The 23,816-nt window shown below is 46.4% G+C and overlaps 1 protein-coding gene across 4 annotated transcripts in view; it reads left to right on the forward strand.

The window, feature by feature from the left end:
• The window catches only part of HIPK2 (homeodomain interacting protein kinase 2), a 216,025-nt gene that overhangs the window by 170,946 nt on the left and 21,263 nt on the right, over nucleotides 1–23,816 (forward strand). For 2 of the 4 annotated variants that reach the window (XM_006138056.4, XM_006138058.4), the window contains exons 10-12: nucleotides 9,832–9,974; nucleotides 12,055–12,234; nucleotides 15,749–16,030. In XM_006138056.4, coding sequence (XP_006138118.2) covers nucleotides 9,832–9,974; nucleotides 12,055–12,234; nucleotides 15,749–16,030 — 605 coding nt within the window. The remainder of the gene's footprint in view (nucleotides 1–9,831; nucleotides 9,975–12,054; nucleotides 12,235–15,748; nucleotides 16,031–23,816) is intronic. The other 2 variants (XM_006138057.4, XM_006138059.4) reach the window with 1 other exon arrangement.

Here is a 23,816-nt window from a genome sequence, read left to right on the forward strand (position 1 = left end):
CTTACCTCATATGTAGAGAGTTGTGCCCAGATCCCGACACTGAATCTAGGTCCATGCACTTCGACAGCAGGAGGACTGAAGAAATCCAAGCCTCCTCCACACACAAGGAGGAAGTGGCTTTGGCATGCAAACAAACTCGGGTAATCTCTTACAGGGAGCAACAACCATGTAGTAACCTTTTTAAAACCAAAGCTGTAAAAACAAAAATATTCCCCACGCCCTCATCCACCTGCCTGCCAGGGCTTGCCCTGTGGGATAGCACAGTGCTGTGAACAGCTCTCCAGGGCCCTGTGCCTGAGTAGCCTTTCCAGCCCTAGTTGTGCAGATGTGGCGGAGACAGAGAGAGGCCCACCACCGCAGCCTTTTCATCTGACTCAGCAAGGCAGAAAATTCCAGGACAATCAACATTTGGAACTGGGCTGGAAAGCGTTTGTGTGTGTGGTGGGGGTTGTTGGTGAGTGTGCGTGTGGGGGAGGGTTGGTGGTGAGTGTGTGGGGGGTGGGGGTTGCTAAAGGGGCTACAGGATGGGGAGAAATTTAGGGTTTGTGTGGTGCAGGCAGTAGATAACGAATCTCTGAATCTGGCTTAGGAAGGAACAGGGTGAAATACCTTCTTGCAGAGACTCAATTTACGGTGCAGCACCCTTGGTGCTGTGTGGCTACACTGTGTGGCACACTGTGTGGCCCCAGCACAGTGATGGCACCACTATGAGCCTAAGAAGGGATGTTGCTGATACCCTTGAATTCCATGGCCCGGTCTCTGAGCACGCATGCTCTGTGTGCCTGCTCTCAAGTGATAAGCTTCTCTGCTGTCATGTTGGTAGCATCTCACTATGACCAGGCTGTAAAATTTTATGATTCCTAAATTGAATTGTCAGAGCAAGCTGACCTTGGGAGAGATCTGTAATAGTTCACCTAGACTGATGGGTACACGGGTGTGGTGTGTGCATGCATGTGTGTAATTGCTGAACTTGGAGGGGAGAGGGCCCAGCTCTGGCACAAAGGGGCACCAAGCTAGAAAATTCCAGGGAGGGTTCGGAGACAAGTGTAATTTGCAGTTTATTAGAGTGAAGTACTCTTATTTCCTGCTGCCATTAACATGGAATAGATTTTGATGTTAAGTTGTGTCTGTCACTAGGGTTACCAGGTAGCTTCAGAAAAAATACCGGACACACTTGATTGCGGAGAGGGCTGGCTGGGAGGGGGGAAGGGGAAGCAAGGCTGGGGGGGGGGGGGGTCGAGGGCAGCAGGGTTGGCTGGGGGACATCGGGGGGGTGGACAGCAGGAAGCAGAGCTGGTCGGGGGTAGAGGAGATCGGGGGGCGGCCAGTGAGAAGCAGGGCTGGTCAGAAGGGGAGGGGTCGGGGCAGCGGGGCTTGCCGGGGGAGATTGGGGCGGGGTGTTGGGCGGAGCGGGGCTGGCCGGGGGAGATTGGGAAGAGGAGAACCAGCCGGCAGGAAGCAGGGCTGGTCGGGGGGAGAGGGGCTGGCCAAGAGGGGGAGCAGGGGGAGAGAATCGGCCGGCGGGGAGCAGGACTGACCTGGGCACATGCAGATCCCAGGGCGCTGCCTGTCCAGTGCACGGTCCTGGCGAAGCACAAGCGAGTCTGGCTACGGCCCCACAACGCACTTGAACAGCTCTCAGGAGCATGGGCAGGGCTTCTCCTCCTCCCCAAAGCATCACTCCTACGTCAGACGCAACCAGAGGCTCCCAGCGCTGATCGCGCCCCACCTCCCAGCCACTCCCCCCGCCCCCGCCAGGCTTCCAGGGGGCACCCAGACGGAAAACCAGAAAATACTGGACATTGCACATTTCTGGTATTTTCTGAATTTTTTTACTGGACAGAGGGCCCAAAAACTGAACTGTCCAGTTGAATACCAGACACCTGGCAACCCTATCTGTCACACTGCAGCTATTCCCAAAGCAGTGGTGTGAGATGCTGGGCCAGGCAGCAACTAGGGCCAAGCATGGGAGCTGCACAGCCTGATTCTGCCTTCAGGTGCACCCAACCAATGCCCCCACTGATATTTTCACAAAAAATACCGAACATAGCAAGAAAAAAATTGGTTGAGTAAAAAAAAAAGGGGGGGGGGGAGACAATCAAAGTTGTTGAGCAAAAAAAACCAAAAATCAACTGCACACACACACACACACACACACACACACACACACAAGACACACTGTGCCTTTAAATCCCCATGCTCCCCACCCCCACCATCACATGTGTTAGGCGAAGATTGTCCCAAGCGACCTTTTGTCTGAGAAAAACAGGAAATACCAGGTATTTTCTGGGTCTTTTACTGGACAGAGGCCGCATACCGGACACCTGGCAATCCTAATTAGTCCCTACGCCCCACCCCTTCCTGCCTTCTCTCCCCATGGACCCCAGGCCCCAAGGATGTGGCTTTGGGGATCACCAGGAGAGCCTGGTGCAGCAGCAGCTGTTGCACCCCCCGTACACACACACACACACACACACATATCAGATGAGAGTATAGAATGGAAGAGGATTTGTATGGGATTTGGACATTGAAGTCCCCTAAGGCTCCTTTACAAAGCCCAGCCAAAAGCATGTCCAGTTAAGAGGGGGAACCTGACCTAGGAAAAGTGGCCGGGATTGGTTAACGTGCCACTTGCCTTTCCATTCTCCTGTGAAGTACTGGTCAGAAACTGAGATGGAAGGCAGCCACACAGAAGAAGAAAATGGCACAATCAGCTGCCCTATAAATATCCCACGTGCAAGACCTTTAGCCTCCCACTATGGAAAGTGTCTCCTTGGGGACCAGATGACCTAGCTAAGTGGTAATGGGCTGAGGAATCTTTTGATCCCTTTTAATTCAGCCCAGGTCAGTCATCGCTAAAAGTTTGTTCCTACCTGTAAAATGGTCAGTATGAAATAGAAGGACCTATCCATCTGTCTCACAGAGCTGGAAGGGACCTTGAGAGGTCAGCAAGTCCAGTCCCCTGCCCTAACAGCAGGACCCAATCTATCAATCACTGATAGATTTGCCCCAGATCCCTAAATGCCCCCCCTCAAGGATTGAGCTCACAACCCTGGGTTTAGCAGGCCAATGCTGAAACCACTGAGCTACCCCTCTCACTGGGCAATCTCAGTTTGGTTCTCAGTAGTTAAATGTTCACATTGCAGAAACTGCCATCCAAGTAGACATCACCTGCCACCCTGTAGTGGCCTCAGCAGAGAAGCTAAGTAAGGAACGCTCACCAAGACACTTCCCTAGGGTGATGCTTCTAGGTCTGGCTGGCGGCACATTGGCGAGTCAGGATGGGGGCAGCTTGCAGTGGCATTACCTGTGCTGTATAGTACCTGTTGTGTGGCTAACCTCAGGAAAGTCAGCCCAGTGCTAAATTCATTTAATCTTTTCTAAAGGCCAGTCGAGGAGGTAAAAAGTAATTTTGCCTGTTCTCAAACCCTTGTCCCTATAGTTTCATTTGTCATTTGTTCTCAATTGGTTCCCATTAGATATTAGAAAATACAGTGTTGTTCGGGCAGAACAGGCTCATAACCGACTGAAAGTCCCATTCAAGTAAGGATAAGTGGTTAAACAGTAGAACTTGGACTCCAAGTCTCTGCTATCCCATGTAACATTCTGTAAGGCTGTTCTTTGTCTGCATGTGACTTAAGCGCGCAACTTTTGGAAGGAAGGAAGGATGAACATTAAAGGGGTCATAAGTAGAAACGACTAGGTTTTAACACATAAATGATAATTCCTCTTCTGCATTATAAATCCACTTTTCTATGCTAATGACTAGCACTAGTGATAATGGCCATTTTCCTCTGCTTATAGAAAGCAGCCCTTCATGAATACCAAGTAGATACCACTGTCACCTCTCCCCATGGGCTGTTCTTCAACAATAAGAATTCGGTGATTATCAATAAAAATTGAAATTAGAAATAAATGTTTCCAGTGACACAAAACATCTATTGCATGCCATGATCTCATCAAGCAAGATCTCACAAGCTAAGCAGGGCTGGACTGGGCCCCGGTGGGTACATCCACACTGCAATTAAATCCCTGCAGCTGCTCCATGTCAGCTATCTTGGGCTTGCATGAGTGAGAAATTGCTGTGTAGATATTTAGGCTCAGGATCTAGCCTGAGCTCTGCAAGCTGGAGGTGGGGGAGGAATGGCTGAGAGCCCAGACTCCAGTATGGGCCCAAACACCTGCACTGCAATTTTACATCCCCACAGCCTGAGCCCCACAAGCCCAAGTCAGCTAACAGTGTGGACAGACCCAGTGTGGATGGGGGACCAGTACTGAAGAACATCGATATTGGTGATCGACTGTATGCATAGTTTTCACTAAGGTGCGCACCTGTGCACAAAAATATCTTCCCCCACCCACCCCTTTGAAGAGCCGTGGTAGGCGGCTACTCTGGTGGGCGGGGCCAGCTGAGGCGGGGGATGGGGACGTGCCATGGCCACATGGCTGGGGAGAGGCCTGCTGTGGTGGTTGGGTCTGCCACGGGGAGGGGGGCCCAGGGCCTGTTCTGGCGGCTGGGGCCGGGAACTGGACCTGCCACATGGCAGGGGGAGAGTGTCTGCTCCAAAGGCTGGGAACAGGATATGTTACATGGCCAGACGGAAGGTGGAGCGTGGTCTGCTCTGGCGGCTGGGAACATGACATGCTGCATGGCGGGTGGGGGGGCGCACGATGAATTCTGCTCCAGCAGCTGGGAGATGTGTATATTAATAAATTAGGTGCCTCGGTGGCACACTTCCAAACCAGCACACGTAACCTCAATATTGGTACACAAGCCAAAACTCACTTCACTCATGGTTGGAAAATCTTAGCGGGAGCACTGACTGTATGGTACTTTCCCCTCCAAGTTATTGTTGAACCAGTATTGAAAGGACACTGATTTTGGAAGCGTCCTCTTTCAGATGAGTTAAAACGAAGATCTTGATGGCTTCCAGTCCTTAAAGATTTTAGAAAACTTTTTCATGAAAAGATTTATCAAAGCATTTGTCCTGGGCAAATATTAACTTAATAACACTCGCTGAAAAATTTTTAACTTCACAAATATTCCCACTGGTTTCCGTGGAACTGCGTGTGGAGTAAATTCACTTATGCAGCAGTAAGGATGAGCAACTTGAATTGTGGGTCCCTCAGATTCTCTTTGCAGTTTCATTTAGATGAAGTACAGCAGGTCCTTGGGATATATTGGGGTTGTGTTCTTGAAAAGGGCAATGGATACCAAAAGGCCATATACCAGGGGCCTAAGTACAACAGTGGCATAAGCAGGAGGCGTCACTTGGGGGGGCTCTGGGTGGGTGGGAAATGACCAGAGGGCAGAGGGGTAGAAGTGATCTGGCTGCCTCTCCCCGCTTCCAGCCAGCAGTGCATGGATAGATGCTCTGAACAGGAGCTCCCATAAAAAAGTGCACCCCACATCACTACCCATTCTGCCCTGTGCTTGCAGCTTGCCCCACTCTGCCCACCCAACGTTCCTGCCAGAGAGTGGGGATCAGGGTCTTGGAAGTTCCCATGCCCCAGTAGCACTCACCAGCAGGAGGGCCAGGCAAGCAGAGCAGGGCAAGCTTTTGTCCCCACTCTGCATGTGGAGCACCAGAGCTAGGCAAGCCCCCACACCCCGACTCCACACCCCAGCAGGAGTGTCTAGAGGGCAGTGTGGGACAAACGCTGAGGTGGACATAGAGCTGGGACTGCAGGAATGGGCCAGGATGTTAAGTGGGTGGGTTGTGTCTTATTTATATCTGTCGCTCGTCAGTAAGGGAACGTGTTCTGATTCACGTCAGTCCAGAGCCTCACATCCCTCGTTTGAAACTGTCAAAACAGTAGTGCAGATGCCGGGTATGCATGTCGGGATCAATGTGAATCAGAACACGTTCCCTTATTGATGAGTGGTGGATGTGCAAAAGAACAGATGAGACTTATACCAGGGACCAGTGTTCACTGTAAGCTGTGCCTTGTGCAGCCACTCAGGAGTGAGTCAGACACTACACAGCTGATTAGCAGAGTGCCCACAGCTAGGTTTTTTGTTTCTACTGATGGTGCACATTCACAATGCACATAAAAAATGTATTCTGCACTTGGATGGAAAAAAATCCGCACATGGATGGAAAAGATTAGAGGGAACATTGCCAGGGACCCTTCACTTCCTGCCCTGAATTGCTGGGAAATATTGCTATACTAGCAGGTGAGGCCTGTCATTGATCAGGCAAAATCATTTTGCATAGATTACACTTATAGGAAAGTTCAAGAAATTAAATATATGCAATAGAATTTTGTATTAATGTGCTTGCAAAAGGGAAGTAACAGAGCAGTTTTAAATTTGTAGGATTTCAACTTTAAACATTATTCATTTTACTGAATAATTACCATACATGGTAAATTTGAATGAGAAACTCATCAATCTTCCATTACTCTTTCTGTAACTAATTTGAATTATTTTGTGATTCGTAACAGCAAATATTGTCTTTGCACTAAAATGTCAGTTGAATAGTCAAATCAATTTTAATTTTGTTAGCAAATATTTTTATCAGCTGTAATCATAATAGCCATGACATTTTTCCAACAAAAAACAAAAAATATTTAAACCTTTCACCCAGCATATTCCAGTATAAAAAGTAGTACATTCAGCTACTTTAAGTGGCAGGATTATTAAAATTTGGTATCTGTAATGAATTGTGACGTATGATTTTATTTTGGACAAACAAATCCACAAACTGTTCAAAATATATAATAGGTGTGCTGTTTCTGTTTTGCACCCCCTGCTGAATGAGCTAATCCTTGTGTATTGTTTGAAGGGTGCTAGGAAAATGTAAGTTACTGTTACTAACAATCTCTTCCTGTCATCTCTTTCCCTGCCTTCATCACGAGCTGATATGAAATGTTCTCTTGCCAAAGATAAAAACCATTAAAGCCCTTTCAACTCTAGAACTTGTGGCTATGTTTTAACCTATTTTCAAACCAACATTACCGCTGCAACATGTGTGTGTGTGTGTAGCTCCTCACAGTTACAAAGCACAGTCGAGCCACTTTAAAGAAATTTGCTTGAGCTCTGCAGGTGGACGTAGGTTATGCACCTATGTCATTTCCAGCTCAAGCGGACCTACGTGCCCTAGCTCTGACTGAGCTGGCAGTACAGCTATGGCAGCTAGAAGGCCTAGCCACCCTGGCGGTGCATCCCAGAGCCGAGGCACAATAGAAGTAGGAGCAGCTAGTGTGTCCCAGTACTTGTGCCACCATAGCTGTCTTTCTAGTTGTTGTGCATTAATTTGATTAGAGCCACTATGAGTATGTTTGCTGGAACTGGAAATTGCACCCTCAGTACCCCAGGCTAGACATACCCACTGTCTGTCCAGATTGGAGCACCAAAGCCTGCTAGCTGGCATAGCTGTGCTTCCGAACAATTTTCCAATAAGGTGGGGTGATGCCTGTGCTTTGTGTTCCAGCATAGATGTGGTCCTAGCATATTTCTCATTCTCCCTCCCACCCCCGAAATCTCCTTCACTGCCTGAGTAAGTCAGGGAAAATGGATGCTGGTGCTTGGAAGCCACTGTTTTGCAATCAGTGTGAAAACATGATACTCGTGCCTTTCCTGCATCAGAAATTGTTGTTATTTGGGTAATTGTTTAAAGTAACCAGCTGCTCCACACATGAGTGATCTGCCCAAACTAAAGTTCCTTTAGCTGAGGCTACGTCTAGATATTTTCGAAAAAGCCTCTTTCGAAAAAGAGCCTCTAGACTACAACCAGTACTTTTGAAAAAGCAAGCCGCTTTTTCAAAAGAGAGCACCTAGGCAGTCTGGATGCTCTCTTTCGAAAAAGCACAGTTTGCATTACATAGCACCTTTTTTCAAAAGAGCACTTTTGAAAAAAGGCATTCATTCTTCCTCGTGAAACAAGGTTTTCCACAGTCGAAAAAACTGCCACATTCTTTCAATTTATTTTCAAAAGAACGCAGCAGCAGTCTAGACGCCGGGGAAGTTTTTTCGAAAAAAGACCACTTTTTTTGAAAAAACACACCCTGAAAGAGCCAGCTTTTGATACTCTGACATGGGCTGAATAGCACTTTACTCCATGAAAAGTCCCACTGATGTCAATGAGACAATTTGGAGAATGAAGTATGCCCAACATCAGTGAGGAGCTCAGAATCTGAGACTCAGTCATCACAAAATGTATTAGTCAGTTCCCTATTGCTAATCCTTTTTTGCCTCTGGTAATATCTGTTTGAATTTACTTTTTAAATCTCACACTTTTCCAGCTGTGCTTTAAATGTGAGCTAACTGGATGTACTGAAGTAGATTTTGTGTGGCTAAGCCTGTCTGAATCTCCTGAAGTATCCATTTTTCCTTCTGACCTATTCCACATCATATCCGTCATATTCCTTCTTCAGGTCAACTAGATCCTTCCTTCATCTCTAATCCCACCCCCCAAAACCCAACTCTCATCTCCTTCCCTCCAACTATCCCTTTTCTTCTCTTTCCTTCTCTATTGCAATACACAATACATAACTCCATCTTGCTTCTCTTTCCATTCCCTTTGTTGATCCTCTTGGGTCTCTATATCTGTTCAGTTGTGTCTGAAGCAACAAGAAAGAAAATACATCTGATTTGGCAGCTGTTTTGTTCCAGTTATAGCAATGTAGGGCTTCCCTAGCTTAGAGGTGACCCAGGTTTTATTGACCAACCCTTAGAAAGCCCTGGAATTCATGAGATTTGAAGACTGCAAACAGCCCAGGAAAATATGCTAGGCTGCTGAGGCCTCAACATGCATTTTCACAAAGACAAAAGGCCAGGTGGGCAAAAGGGCCTCCGCAGGCCGGATCCGGCCCACCAAGCAGGTAGATCAGACCCGTGGAGGCCCTGCCGCTCCCCTGCCCCCAGGCCAATTAGGGCCTGTGGGGGTAGGGGGAAGTGTCCAGCCTGCCAGGAGCATGCAGTGCTTTGAAGCGCTGCGCAGTCCTGGCAGGGTGGCTGGAGACTTCGTGCGCTCCCCCACCCCCAAGCCCTGATTGGTCTAAGGGTGGGGGAGCGCGTGCAGTTTCCTCCACCCCACCCCCACCCTGTGAGGAGCGTGCGGCGCTTCTAAGTGCTGCGTGCTCCTGGCAGGGCAGGAGGAGGCTTCACACACTCCCCTGCCCCCATGCCAATCAGAGCCTGGGGGTGGGAGGAGTGCAAACATTTTCCTACGCCCCGCCATGCAAGGAGCGCGCATTGCTTAGAAGTTTCGCGCATTCCTGCCAGGGTGAAAGGAGGCTTTGCGTGTTCTGATTGGCCTGATTGGCCTGGTGATGGGGGAGCATGGGAAGTCTCTTCCCACCACCACGGGGGTGGGTGCTTAGTGGGATATGGGGGGCAAAGGGGCTCCCCAACCCCCCAGACCAATCATGACCTGTGGGTGGGAAAGCTCGAAGCATCCTAGCCCCGCCCCTTCCATTTGAGGCCCTGCCCCTTCCAGAGTGGCCCGCTCCTTCCCACACCGCTTCTGATGGCAATAATTTTTTGCCGGGGGCCACTTTTGCCTCTGGCAAAAATTATTGCTCATCCCTGAGGTAAAGGGAGTGAGTGTGCTGGAGCCTGTGAGCCAAACTGATTTGAAGAATAGAAATAAAAAGTTCTGGTTCTGTTTGAAGTTTGTGTTGAGATTCAGGCCAATTTTCATTTTCGTATCCCTAACTGTGACCCACCTACTGCATTGGAATTCACTGGCAAGGATTTCTCAATTCTTCTGGTTTTCTGTATTGAAAATTATTTTACTGTAGTTTCCTGGAGGCATTAAAAGCTCCACCTTAATGTGGAATAAATGATGATTCTTTTTAACCCCCACCTTCTCTTTTGTTCAACAGCAGGCCTGGCCTAGTGGGACCCAGCAGATTCTGCTCCCTCCAGCCTGGCAGCAGTTAACTGGAGTAGCCACCCACACCTCAGTCCAGCATGCGACTGTCATACCGGAGACCATGGCAGGGACCCAGCCACTGGCAGACTGGAGGTAAATAAGAAACTCTGGAGTATTTTGTGTGTGAATCTGTGAGACATCCACTATTTGTGTGTCAGTCTGACTTGCCTCTGTCTGATTAGTTGCCAGTACGCCAAGCTGTGTGTTGGAGCTAACACTGAAAGCCTTTGGGTGTAGTCTTTGCCCATGTAGTCACTAGACTCCCAGCATCTGCCTTGGTCTGTAAGGGGTAGTCTCTCTCTTATGCTTCTCCTTACAGCTCTGTCCTTGTGACACAAGAATATCGTACAAGAAAAAAGACGCGAGCTCCTTTCTTGATCCCAGCAGCTTGCCCCGACCATCCAGATCTGCCTCTGCCTTTTTAAAAAGTCAGACAGCCTTACTGTTTTGTGCTGTGTTGCAGCCCAGGAGTCAGCATGCAGCACTTTGTGCTGTCCGGCCGGAGGGAGCAGGCAGGATAATTCTGTGTGGGTGGGATGTCTGTGCAGAGTGCTGCAGCAGAGCCCTAGCCCTTTGCAGTCTTGGTGCAGACATGGATGGTGGGTCCTTGGCGTTTTGCAGACAACATGGGGATGGAATTCTGGATGTCCTTTCTGTGTTTGTGAATTCCTGACCTTTGTCAAAGGATCAGGGATAGAGAGGCACTTCTCAAGCCAATTACTATGAACCTGTATATTACAGTGGACCCTTCCCAAAATGGTTCCACTTGTGGTTTCTTTCATCTGCCCTGGAACATCACCAGGGCTTCTGTCTTCACTGCCTGCCTCTGGTAGTCTTTCCACTTCCAAGCTGCTCTTACTTCTTCAGAGGGTTAGTGTCAGCAGGCGCTGAAAGGCGGCACTTAGCAAGGATGGTCACTGCAGTGCAAGGCCTTGAGAGTAAGTGGATTAAAGTAGGTAAATTGGGAGGCCCTTGAAGCTCTTGTAAGGCCAAATCCTTTGCCCCCCTGAAGCAAATTCTTGCGAGATGACAGATTGGCAAGTCCCTGTGTCATTTTCACCCTTTTTACTCAACAAAAACAGGTACCAAAGAGTCACTAACTGTGCTCTTGAACTCTCTGAGATAGTCACAAGCACAACAGAGGTAAAGAGTTTGAAATCTGTGCTTCATTGTCCCAAAGGAACGTAGTCAGATTGTCTCTCACTTGCTCCAAGGATGTGGTATATTCCAGAAGATAAAGACATCACTATTGGGTCAAAACATCAGTTTCTTTCCCAGGAGAACAGTTGGCAGATAGAAGATTTTGTTTCAGCACGCTGTCTTCTCACCTTTCCCCGAGGTGGGGGGGAGGGGTTCAGGTCAACTCTAGGATGAACCTCAGTTGGAAGTGAGGGCCTGATGATCTGGGTTATTTGGCATATTCAGGTGATCCCCAGAACAGCCTCCACTGTGAGATGGTATCTCACTCCAAAGTCCTGGTTATACTGGACCTTAGGGAGTGTTGGTTATTGCTGGGACATGGACACTTCTGGCTTCCCTGGTAGCCTGATGTGACGTCTGGTTTGTGAGGCATTTGTGAGCCTGACCTGAAGATGCTGGAGAAGATATTCTTGAAGGACAGAGGGGAGTAGGCATATGTAAGTGGATACAGTGGACAGAACACCAAGCTGCATAGAAAAAGCTACCAGAGTGGTCAAAGTATGTGTCGGGGGTGGGGAGGAGGGTATTGTTTCTAAGCCTTATCCAGAGACATACTGTTATAGTCTACTGACCGGGACTTATACTGCCACATAGACAGTTTGGGTCGGTACTGAGCTGAGTCCCTTGTTTCTTGGGTGGGGGAATTGCAGCGGGAATGAGTTCAGCACTAAGGAAAAGAGTGACATGCATCTCTCTCAGCTGCCCTCTTCTGCCAGCACACCCAGTGGCCTGAGTGGTTCCCATGGAATATTGCCTAAACATAAAACAGGTGCCTGCCTACCCCACCCAGAGCATGAAGCAGATATCTCTGAAAAGCAAAGGGAAACAGTCCTTCATGAGAAAAGCACCAAGCCAGGACTGGCGTGTTCCAGGTTACCCTTAGCTGGGGGCACTTATGCCTTTTAATGGAAGCCTTTTAAAGAACCGATACACATTCAAAATGCATTTATTTCCAATTTCCCTTCTCTTGCAGAAACACACACGCTCACGGCAGCCATTATAATCCCATCATGCAACAGCCCGCGCTCTTAGCTAGTCATGTGACTCTTCCAGCAGCACAGCCCTTGAATGTGGGCGTGGCTCATGTCATGAGGCAACAGCCAACCAGCACCACTTCCTCCAGGAAGAACAAGCAGCACCAGTCATCTACAAGGTAAGTGGCAAAAAGCCAAGTGGAAGTCTGAGGACTCCTAGGACCAAATTCACAGCTGGCAAAGTAGACCCGACTATGCTGAAATTGATGGAGCTTCATGCACTGACGCTAATGACAATTTTGGTGGACACTGTATAAAGTGAGGGGAGGAATGGCCCGATTATTCTCTCAGGTGCACCCTGTGTAAATCAAGAGGAACTAGGTGGACTTGGACTGTGTAAGTGAGTAAAGGATCAAGCCCATGATATTCCGCTTTTCTCTATATATACTGTAGTAGGGTTTTGCTCTGCTTTCCATGAGAGAGGTGAAGTCACTCAAACAAAAGTTCATGAGACTGTGCCTGTTTAAATCCATTAAATTGATGTCTTGGCAGAATTAGTGGATATCGAACCACTTAAAAGCCCTGTCACTTCCACTTCAGTGACTATATGTAGAACACGGTAGGTATAAATATAGCCTGCACAATGAGGTGAAGTGACATACAATTTTAATGCATTGTGTTTGGGATGGCTGCATCACTGAGAGCAACAGAGCCACAAGTCAGTTGTATAAGTCTCTGCAAATTAATGCCAGTCAAAACTCTTTATTAACTCTCCTCCTGCTAAAGGAAATATCCCATCTCTGCATTCTGTTTATGAAGCATAGTTCTTACTTGCTTTTTGGTTTCTATTTTCTGAGTTGAGCGTGTGGGGACAGCATTGAAATGTAAATAGAGCTGATACAAAGAGCTTTTTTCTATTGAGCGCAGAATAAGGATTATCCCTTGGTCTATTATATCACTATTTGAAATTATTTTTAGAACTTTTACAGTAGATGTTATGAATTTGCCAGCAGGATGCCGTTTAAACCTGGGTAAAGTGAGTGTGAAATGCTAGTCATCTGTTATTTGTTTTACACTCACATTGCACAGGTGTAAATGACAGTAAAAGGTGTAAGACAGTGTAATCAGGCCGTGCTTTAATAATAGTTTCTACGTATCTATTACACGATGTGTGGTGTGCATCTTCATTAAGAACAAATTATATGCTGTTCAAATGTAGGGATTCAGTATGCCCCAATCCCAGTATATCCATAGAAAAAAAGGTGACCATCTCCCTCTATCTGACCTCAGTGACACTTCTAAGAGGCTGCATTTCCTTAATATTGCCATCCCCTCAGTGAGCCACATTTTCAGAAATAACCTAAGGTGTGCCCTAGTATCACGTTCATTCAAGAATAAATGAATGATTGCATATATGCAGGGATAGATCAACTGGTCCAGCTGTGAGACACTCGACACAAAGTGAGGGGCAAAGATAGCCTATAGCTACCTGTACTCTTCCCTGATTCTAGATATGGTCCAGGATCTAGACTGGATGCCATAGCTTATGCTCAGCTACAGTGGCCCAAAGAAGCCATTCTAGTAGTTGGAGAATCATGGGGGCATGAAGACATTTCCTGCATCAAGGTCTGGGATGGGAGGTAGCATAGGGGAATCCTCCGGGGCTGGATCTATCAGCTGCATGACTTTTCTGTCCTGCAGGAGTGGGGCCAGGTTTTGGTCCAGATCATGCAGTTGCATGAACAAAATGCATGTGCAATCACAATCTCACTCCTTTGGCAATCCCCGTGGGTGTGACACATTGGCAGTGTGGGTCCATGAGAAGGATGCTTTGCTGCTGCTTGTGCTGTCCTTGGTCTGTGGACAGAGAGTTAAGGTCTTTAGGGATGTTAAACAAGCAACTTTAATGAGCACTGAACTTTTCTAAGAAAATAAAGAGTGAGAAAGAGACAGAGAGAGATCCAGAAATGGCTGCAGCCCCTAAAGCCCCTTTCTAAATCTGTCCCTGTGTTCAGGCTGGAGCCTGGCCTCTGAAACTCTGTGATGGGGGAGGGTCTCAGAGCCCACATCTACTCTGCTGTTTTTAGCCCCACAACACAAGCTGTGCAAGTCCAGATCAGTTGACCAAGGCGCTGAGACTCACAGCTACACGGTTTATTTGATTGTGTAGCCGGACCAAAGGAAGGGGGGAACAGAGGAGCTTGTAGTTTTTAGGGGACTGGATTGAGGCTAGAGGAACTGTACTGAATTCACAGCCAGTGCCACTGTATTTAAGATGCTCATGTTCAAACCTTTCCTGTTTATCTGCTCTCCGATGTGTTATGTTTCATTTACTTCATACGGATTCTGGCCATCTTAGCCCATTCGTAACACAGAACAGAGCCAGTTAAGACCCGACAAGCCAGTAAAACAGGGAAGAAATCACAATACATCTGGACATACAAAGTGTCTCCCCTGCCCCCCGTAATCTGCCACCAGGGCACATGGCGTCTGCATCAGAAGAGTCAGACAGTTACAGAATAGCTGCTTTCCACAGTCCTCTATTTTACATTATTTGTGATGCTTTTGTATCCAAACGAGAGAGATGTTCCTTTTGAGGAGAAGATACTCAATGCTTCTCATTGGTATTCAAAAAGCACTGCAAATGCTAGTGTGCAGTCATTTGTTATGCAAAGGACCCTGTGTAAGGCAGCGCGGTGTCACATGTCCATAATTCTTTCCCTTTGATACATGCCACCTATTCCTTTTGTTAGCTTTCAGGCCAAACCATAAACACAGTCAAAACCTGCCTGTAAAATGGAACCCAAACCCGAATTTTGCTTTTCTTTTAACTGTGGAAAATATTCTGCTAGAAGAGGCAAAAATAAAGGCTTTAGGGAACAATGACACGGGTACTAGTGAATAGACACTCCTTCATTCAAGAGCTTTTTGTTGCCTCTGTGTTTAGGGTCCTGATGTAAATGAACCCCCGCTTTCCTTACTCACTTTAGTGCAGGGAGAGTGAACTAGGAAGAGAGAGGAGAGGGAGTTGTGAATTTTATTCCCTCTAGTGGAGGAAAGCCTGTTTACTTCTTCCACCCTGCACCCGTTGCCCTTGCCACCTCACTGTAGAGCCAAATGTCTCCCCCTAGGGAACATCCATTTGCTCCACAATGTTGTTGAGAGAAGGAAGGATGGGCAACATTTTATTGTCAAAACATCTTCCTTTTTTTTTGACAGAAAAATTTCAACCAAACAATTTTTATATGAAAAATGTCCTCTTTTCATGGAAAACTTCAGGTACGGGGGTTAAAAAACTGAAATATTTTGTATGGAAAACCAAAATATTTTTATCTGGACATGTGGCAGAAATGCCTTCTAAGAATTGTAATTGATGTGTCTGTGCTGCCATTCTCTTCAATATGCTGGGCTCCTTACCTGGAGAGCATCTTCTGGGATGCAGCATTTCCCAAGTGAACTACTTTGGTTTTCAAACCAAATTTTTTTTCGCAAAAAAATCTAAACTTTACCCAAACGTTTTTCTGCCAGCTCAAGTGATGCAATGCACTTCTTTCCTCTCTCTCTCTTGAAGAGGTGAATACACCAGTTCTATAGCATTCCCAGAGTTCAAGAGAGGTAGAGGCCAGGAATCAAATGTCAGGGCAGGCTGAGCAATCCAAGCTTTAACCAACGGATTGGTTTTGTCATTTTCAGAAACGTGTCCACATACGAGGTTTCATCCTCTCAGGCCATCAGCTCCCCTCAGCGGTCAAAACGCGTGAAGGAGAACACCCCCCCTCGCTGTGCCATGGTGCACAACAGCCCCGCCTGCGGCACTTCTGTCACGTGTGGGTGGGGAGATGTGGCTTCCAGCACCACGCGGGAGCGGCAGCGGCAGACGATAATAATTCCTGACACACCCAGCCCTGCAGTCAGTGTCATCACTATCAGCAGTGACACAGATGAAGAAGAAGAACAGAAACATGCGCCCACCAGGTGAGCAGTAATTCTATACCTGATCAGGGTGGGGGGACCCGGAGTGCGCAAAACTCCATTGAGTCTTAAGAGGTAGGATTGGAACTCAAAGACATGCTCCCCTCTCCCCCCCCCCCCCCCGGACAATTCTAGTCCATTGGTGCGCAGACTATATTGTGTGGACAGACAGTGGCATGGAAAGCATTTCCTGGAAGTCACCCTAACAAAACATTGTGACAGGAAAGTTAGTATGGTCCAGTGGTGAGTGTGCTAACCTGGGCCTCAGGAGCAGTAGGTTCAATTCCCTGCTGTGCTATAGACTTCTTGTGTGACCATGGGCAATTTACTTGATCCCTTTGTGTCTCAGTCACTCCATCTATAAAATGAAGATAATACTTTGGGCATGTTCACACTACCCACTGGACCAATGGGCAGCAATCAGTCCAGTGCAGGTTGACTTGGAGACATGAAAAATCAACTGCCAAGCACTCTCCTGTTGATTCCGGTACTGCACCAGAAGGAAAAGAGTAGGGGGAGTCAACAGGAGAGTATCTGCCTTAGACTCTTAGCAGTTATTCACGTAGCTGCAGTTGTGTAACTTAGATTTATGTGATAGTGTAGATTAGGCCTTCCTAATCTCAGAGGGAAGTTGTGTAGAGAAATGTATTGTGAGGTGCTCCATAATAGGGGGAAATATAAACACCTAAGATAGAACAAAGCAGTGAAGAATTGCAGTTGGGAAAGCAGATAGTTCAAGATCAAATCTCTCTTTCTAAGTGATCCATAGAATGAAAAGGTTGGAGAATCTACTCAATCCTCAGCCTGTCAAGAAGACCACTACACTATTACTTCCATATACAGTGATACTGAAAAACTCTTAATGGTTGTGTGTCATGAATTCCTCATTAGGTGAAATTAATTGAGAGGAGAATCTGCCCATTGGTGGTCCTATCACAAAAAATATCACCACTTTTGGAATTAATTGGCATCCCACTGGATGCCTCACCAGTTAGGCAGAGTACGAGTGGACCATGGAAACTGAACTTCTCTCTTCTCATAAAATTGATCCATCCAGTCACAGTAGATGCAGTGGTACAGGGAAGCTGCCAATGCTGTTTTTGTTCCTTGGATAATGAAAATGTTTCTTTCTCTAAGGCTCTTGTTTCAGCACCTTTCCTCACTTGTGCACAGTCAAAGCCCATCTGACACAAGTCACAAAAATGTCAGTCTGTTTTAGGAGCTGCAGAGAAATAGCCCTGCAAATAGTTGAATAATTACAGAATCTTTATGCTGCTAACTCAGCTTGGAATTTTCCAACCCTATCCCTTCAATAATAAAAGATAAAATTAAAGCATTTGTATTTAGAACTTGCTCCACAGCAGATTGGACTTCAGTCATCTGAAAGATCTGTAACTCTGAATCTCTGATACAGAGGTAGCAGCCACTGTCCGAGGGGGGCTGGTGGTCTGAGCTCCTGTACCTGGCGTGAGCCGGAACTGAGCTGGGCTGCCAGCCTGCCCAGCTCCTAATATACTTTAAATGCAGGGCTGAGCAGGGGTAGGTCCCGGACTCAGTGCAAGCTGGGACTGAGCTGGGCAGCTGGCCAACCTGCTAAAAAATGTACTGGCAAGGAGAAGAGGGGGAAATGCGTGTAGTCTATCGTATTAACCTATAAGTGTTTGATTACCAGTTAATCGATTAATTGACCACACTATTACATCCCTAAATTGAAAGGGAACAAGTTGGAAGTTGGAGGATGAGGGGGAGAGGTGATCGTAGTAGTCAAGGTGAGAGATGAAAGGCGCAGAACCGGAAAGATGGATTTTAGAGATGGTGCTAAATTCTGCCATGTTTATTCTTTGGCAACAGTCAGTATTGTGGGGACAAGGAAAAAGAAAAGTTGAAAACTAACATTGTGAGTCTCGATGGCCAGGAGAAAAGTGAGATTGTCAAGGATAGAAAATGGAGAGTTCAGGAGAAAGAATGGCGATTAAGTTTTCATCATATTGCATTTTGAGTTGGAAGCCCGGTATCCATGGTAATTTGTGAGGGAGACGGAAGAGAGGCTGGATGCAGAAAGCAGAGGTCAGAGAAGAGAGGTGATATTAGGAGCTGCCAGCAAAGAAGAGTATATGAAGTTTCTAAGGGATAACTTGTAAAGTGAAAATAGGTGTGGGCTGAGGATAGAGGCCTAAAGGGCACTGTCAGAGAGCAAGTAGAGCTAGGTGAATAATATATTTTCTGTTTGGCCATTAAACTAAAAAAAAAAAAGTAAAATGTTTTGGATTGGACTGCAACACATTTTGTTTTTTTCCTCTGTGAAATGAAAAATTGGTAAACCTGAATTTCAGATCAAACAAAACATTTTGTTCAGCTCAAAACAACGGATTTGGATTTTTTTTTTTGTTTCCTTTTGTTTTCAGTGTTTTAAATATTTTTCATTTTTTAAATAAAACTGAGGGAAACAAAATGTTTTCCTGAAAGGAAAAATCAAAATATTTCATTTTGGAAATACTGAAACAGAATATACGGATGTTTCTGATTCAACCTGAATCTGTATTTTTTTGTTGAAAAAAACTATTCACATAAAAAAATGCATCAGCTCTACTCATAGTAGAATGATGGGAGAGATAGGGAAGGGCCAGTAACAGAAGCAAAGGGAGAAGAGAGGCCAGGGTAAAGAAATTATCTTTCCACCATCTTCTCTGGACTTTGGATTAAGCCCTACATTTACTACATGATTTTTCTTGAGTCTCTGAAACTAGAACAGTGGCTAGGATCCCAAAGTGGGTCATGACCATTTTTTAATGGGGTCATAACTGCCTGGGACCGAAGCTCAAGCCCAATGCTCTTTGATCCTGGGCAGCTGGGCTCAGGTCACAGCCCTTGGGCTTCATCTTTGCTCGCCCAACCCCGCTTGGGTGGACTCAGCTGGGAGAAAGTTGTCTTCTCTCCCTTCCCCCACACCCCTCCCAAAATGCAGATGTCTATGGCTATGCAAAGAGATTAATCCTTAGCAGATAAAGTTCACACAACAGGTAATAAAAGACTGATAATACTAGCACAGATAAAATCGTCCCACCTGCATATATTGGACCTGATTCTAGTTATACTGAGGCAGTTTACAATGTTCTGGCAGAATAAAGGAGCCCTAAAGTGAGAGTTTACACCCTACTTTAAGACACTGCTGCAATACTAGGGCAGTACAAAGTGCTTTCTGAAAAAGGAGTGTCAAAGCCTTTAATTGTGGGAATAAGGAGAATTTCACATGCTATGGGAAGAATTTCTGTCCTATCTATTAGAAAATGCGGATGTACAAGTTAGGGATGTGAACGACTAGTTGACCCGCTAATCGATTAGATGCTTCCCCCTGCCCCTTTCTGCATCTATCAGAAAGAGGCAGCAGGGGTGGGGGGAAGGAGAGGGTACTTCAAAGCGGCAGTGCCACATGGAGCCCAGGGTCACCTGGGGACTCCCCGCTGACCCTGGGCTCCATGTGGCACTGCCACTTTGAAACACCACATGGAGCCTGACACCGGGCTCCCTATGGTGTTTCAAAGTGGCAGCGCCTCATGGAGCTCGGGGTCAGTTCCAAGCATAAACAATTAATACCCAATTAATCTAAATTTAACATTTCCAGTGCAAGTGAAGGTTTTGAGAGGTTGCCAAGGCGGTGTAACAGGTAGTCTAGGGCTATGTTTAATTCTTTTCTTCTGTGTATTTTGTATTGTTGATATGTATAGCTTGATATAACTATTTTAAAATCACTAGATATTTTTTAAAAAATGCTAACCGCCCTCTCCCTTCTCAGAAGCAGCAGGGAGTTATAAAGTTTCCATGGGAAATCCTATGGGTCTTTGGAAGCATGCGGTTTCCAATGTAGTGTTACAAAAGACTGCCACCTACTGGAGACAGCTATTAACATCCTTGCCATGAATTACAAAGAGGAGAAAAGTAAAGCTTGTAGAGATCTCTAGACAGCATTCTCAGTTCATTGTCTTTTCCAAAGAAACTCCCTTGAGCTCAGCATCTTTAGGCCAAAAAAGACAAGTCTCTGTTGTGCTGCAGAACAGCAGTCCTGCGAGTTATTTCTCTGGAGACAGACGTTTAGGTCCCACTGGTTTCCCTGGAAGAATGAGCAAGTTCAAAGGAAAATTTAGACTTCATAGATTTCTTATAAAAATGCCAAGACTCTCAATTTATAAGTTTCTGTACTAAAGTACTTCAATATTACAGCAATGGGAACCAGACAGCCTGACTGATAGTGTTCCTCACTTGTAGTCGCCTAAGCTATGCAGATCCCCTCCCGTAACTTTTCATTTTGTAAGTTCTTTTTTTAGATATACATTCTTGGCTGATTAAATACTTCTGAAGTTAACAGGGGGAAAATAAAACAGCTTAAATATAGAACAGAGGCACAAGTGCATCTTGGGATGCATAAATTATGGATATAAGCAAGTGAAAGAATGTGTGTGCTGCTCGTGAATGAATGACACATAGGACTGGGCCAGCAGTAATCGCAGCAGGAGGTATAATTTCACATGCCGCTAACTCTAGCGTAGCAGAGCATGGCAGGAAGAAGTGATTGAAAGGAGGGCAGTGCAGAGGTGCCCGTCGTGACTTTAAAACAACAAAAACAACTTCCACAACAATCTTCTAAAAAGAAACCACTGATGATTCCTTGGCTTAAAAGGGGACTGTGTAAAAGAGAAAAGAAGCAGCAGTTCTACCCCAAAAGAAACATGCGATTCTTCCCCTCCCCTTTTTCGTCCATAGCCCTCGTGGTGCCTTAAAGCACAGTAGGTTTTAACCCACCAGTGAGTGGTGAGAAGGTTATAGATGGATGTGGGGCCTCGTATTGAGGGGGGAGAGTTGGAGAGTGAGTTCACCCCACAACAGTGATTCCTGTCCAGTGGGAGTTCACCTGGCTTCCTGCTTCAGGTAATGTGACCGAGTGCACAAGTTTGCAGTGCAAATCAGGTATGACCCACCTGCCTTGCATAGCCAAACCTGAGCGGTGCTGCAAATACATGGGCTAGGTCACAACACCTGGAGCAGGAATACTAAACTGCTGAAAATAGTTAAGTCCAAAGCAGATTATGAAGAGCTTAAAAAGGGTCTCAAAAAATTAGGTGACTGGACAACAAAATGGCAGATGAATTTTAATATTGAAATTCAAAGTAATGCACATTAGAAAACATAAACCTAGCTCTAGGTATTAAATGCTAGGGTCTAAATTAGTTGTTACCACGCAAGAGACAGATCTTGGTGTCACTGTGGATAGTTTGCTGAAAACATCCCCTCTGTGTGCAGCAGCAGTCAAAAAAGCAAACAGCATGTTGGAATCATTAAAAAAGGGAATAGAGAATAAGACAGAGAATATCTTACTGCCTCTCTATAAATCCATGATACATCCACATCTTGAATACTGCGTGCAGATGGAGTCACCTTATCTCAAAAAAAGATATCTTGGCATTGGAAAATATTCAGAAAAGGACAACAAAATGATTAGGGATATGGAATGGTTGCCATATGAGGAGAGAGTAATAAGATTGGGACTTTTCTGCTTAGAAAAGAGAAGACTAAGGGCGAGATATGATAGAGGTCTATAAAATCATGACTGGTGTGGAGTAGGGATGTGAAAGCTTAACCAATAACCTTAATGGGTGATGCTTACTGGTTCCAGTTAACCATTAAAAAATGGGGGCTGGATCTGAACCCCAGTGTATTATTTACAAACACAAAATAAGCATACTTCATAAAGCAAGAAAAGTACTGTCTAATATATATACACATAAGTGCTTGAAATGAAATCGTGTCCCCATTAAAGGGAAAAACTCTTATTGGGGACATGATTTTACCCTTGGTATTTAATATATAATGGGATTATTATTAATGTTGTTATATATAGCCATCCCACTGACTAATCGCACTCATCAAAAAACAAAGCTAGACTTCCCATCCTTTCTCTAAAACAAACAAATAAATAAACCATCCGAGGCAACTAATGTTAGAATAATAGCAGAAGCTCTCTCACCAGGCCTGCCATAACAGAATTGTTACACGCTGCTAACTGTTTTAGCATGAGGGCCATGATGAACACACATACAGCTCATTCTGTATCAAGTTCAAGTTCTGGGTGGGGTCTCACACAAGTGTGGGCTGGATATCATTTCTCATTTTCACAAGCACTGACTATGCAGTTCTGTGTGATGCAAATGAGGGGTGAGATGAGAATAGCAGAACCTGTCACAGGTCAGCTGAGGACGTGCAAAAGCATAGATACATGGGGCCCCGACACTAAAATAAGTAGCGATTCATGTTTCCGTGTGAGGGGATTTCAGCCTTAGCATGCGATTTCATTGATTTTTTTTTTTTTTGCGGGGTTACGGCTCATCCTAAACTTTCTTTCATAGGGTTTATAGGGTTGCCAGGTGTCCAACCCCTATGCTTATCTGGTTTCGCAAGACTGCTGGCACAAACTGGCTGCTGACCAAGGGGAAGCAATGCTTAGTCTTAGTGCTCAACCACTCCCCTGTTCCTATCCCTGCGCTCACTCTTAAAGGGGACATGCTGGGTTTTTTTTTTTCCTAAACAACTTTGGTCTCCCTCCCCCCCCTTTTTTCCCCCCTTCAACAGAATTTTTTCCCAGGTTTTTTTGGGGGGGGTGGTGGAGGGGGATGTTCGGTATTTTTGTTTCAACCATCTGGCAACCCTAAGGGTTTATTGGGGTTCATTCTGAAGTGGCAACAATTCAGAAAACTGCAGAGCCATAGAAGAGAAGTGTTGTAGGTTTAGCCTTATTATGTGCATTGGGCCTTGTCCAAATGCACCACAGTGTGGTTTCTGGAGAGCTACGGTGGTATGGTGTCCATGCCCATGAACCAAAAAGCCTGTGCAGTGGCTGCCATTTTTATTTATACTAGGGCCTGTGCCAGGGAGACTGCCCTGCTGGAAGCATGAGCCACTACAGTTTGAGCTAAGGAGCCAGACTCTCAAGTTGAGAGCTACAACAGGCTGTGGCCGTACTGACCAGTTGCGTGTTCTGGAACTTGATGTTCTCAGTTAGGAACAGAAGATTCTGCTCATGAAAAACTGTCTGTCCTAAAATCAGTAGGGCCCATTCCTCAGCGGGTAAAACTCACCTTCTATGGAGTGTTCTCATTTCAATTCACCCCAGCTGCAGCCCCAGCTCTTAGTACAGTGGTCCCCAAACTGTGGGGCACAGCCATCCTTGAGAGCTGCAGAGGCACATTCGGGGTGGGAGGGAGCACAGCAGGGCCAGGGAGAGCTGCCATGGAGGGGGTGGATAGAGGGAGTGCCATGCTTCCAGCCCTACTCTGCCCCCAATCCAGTTCCACTCCCAGGTTCAATCCTGGTACGCTCCCAGTCCTGCTGTGTCCCCAGGCTCATGCCAGCCCCCGTGGGAGGTGGGGAAGGAGTACCACACTTCCACCCCCAAAACCATTCAATCCTCCGCCCTGCACTGCCACTCTGCTCCCAGCTGCCGCTCCGCCCCCTGCTCTGCCCTCATTCCCTTGCTGCCCCCAGCTCAGTCTTATCCCAAGTTCTGCCCCCACCTTCAGCCCATGCTCTACTGCTGAGGAAGCCTCAGCTGTGCAGTAACGAAGGGTGGAACACCGACAGGTTCCATTACTAGTAAAGGGGATGCAACTGGAGGAGTTTGTGCACCACTGCCTCAGGGCCAGCTCACACCGCCATTTAGCCAGGCCGCTTCTCCACCGGGCTTCATAACTTCTCCCAGTGCACCAAGCACGTTCCCTTTCTTCCTTCAACTCCCTTCTGA

This window comes from Pelodiscus sinensis, chromosome 1, assembly GCF_049634645.1.
Source record: "Pelodiscus sinensis isolate JC-2024 chromosome 1, ASM4963464v1, whole genome shotgun sequence".
NCBI classification, from domain to species: domain Eukaryota; kingdom Metazoa; phylum Chordata; order Testudines; family Trionychidae; genus Pelodiscus; species Pelodiscus sinensis.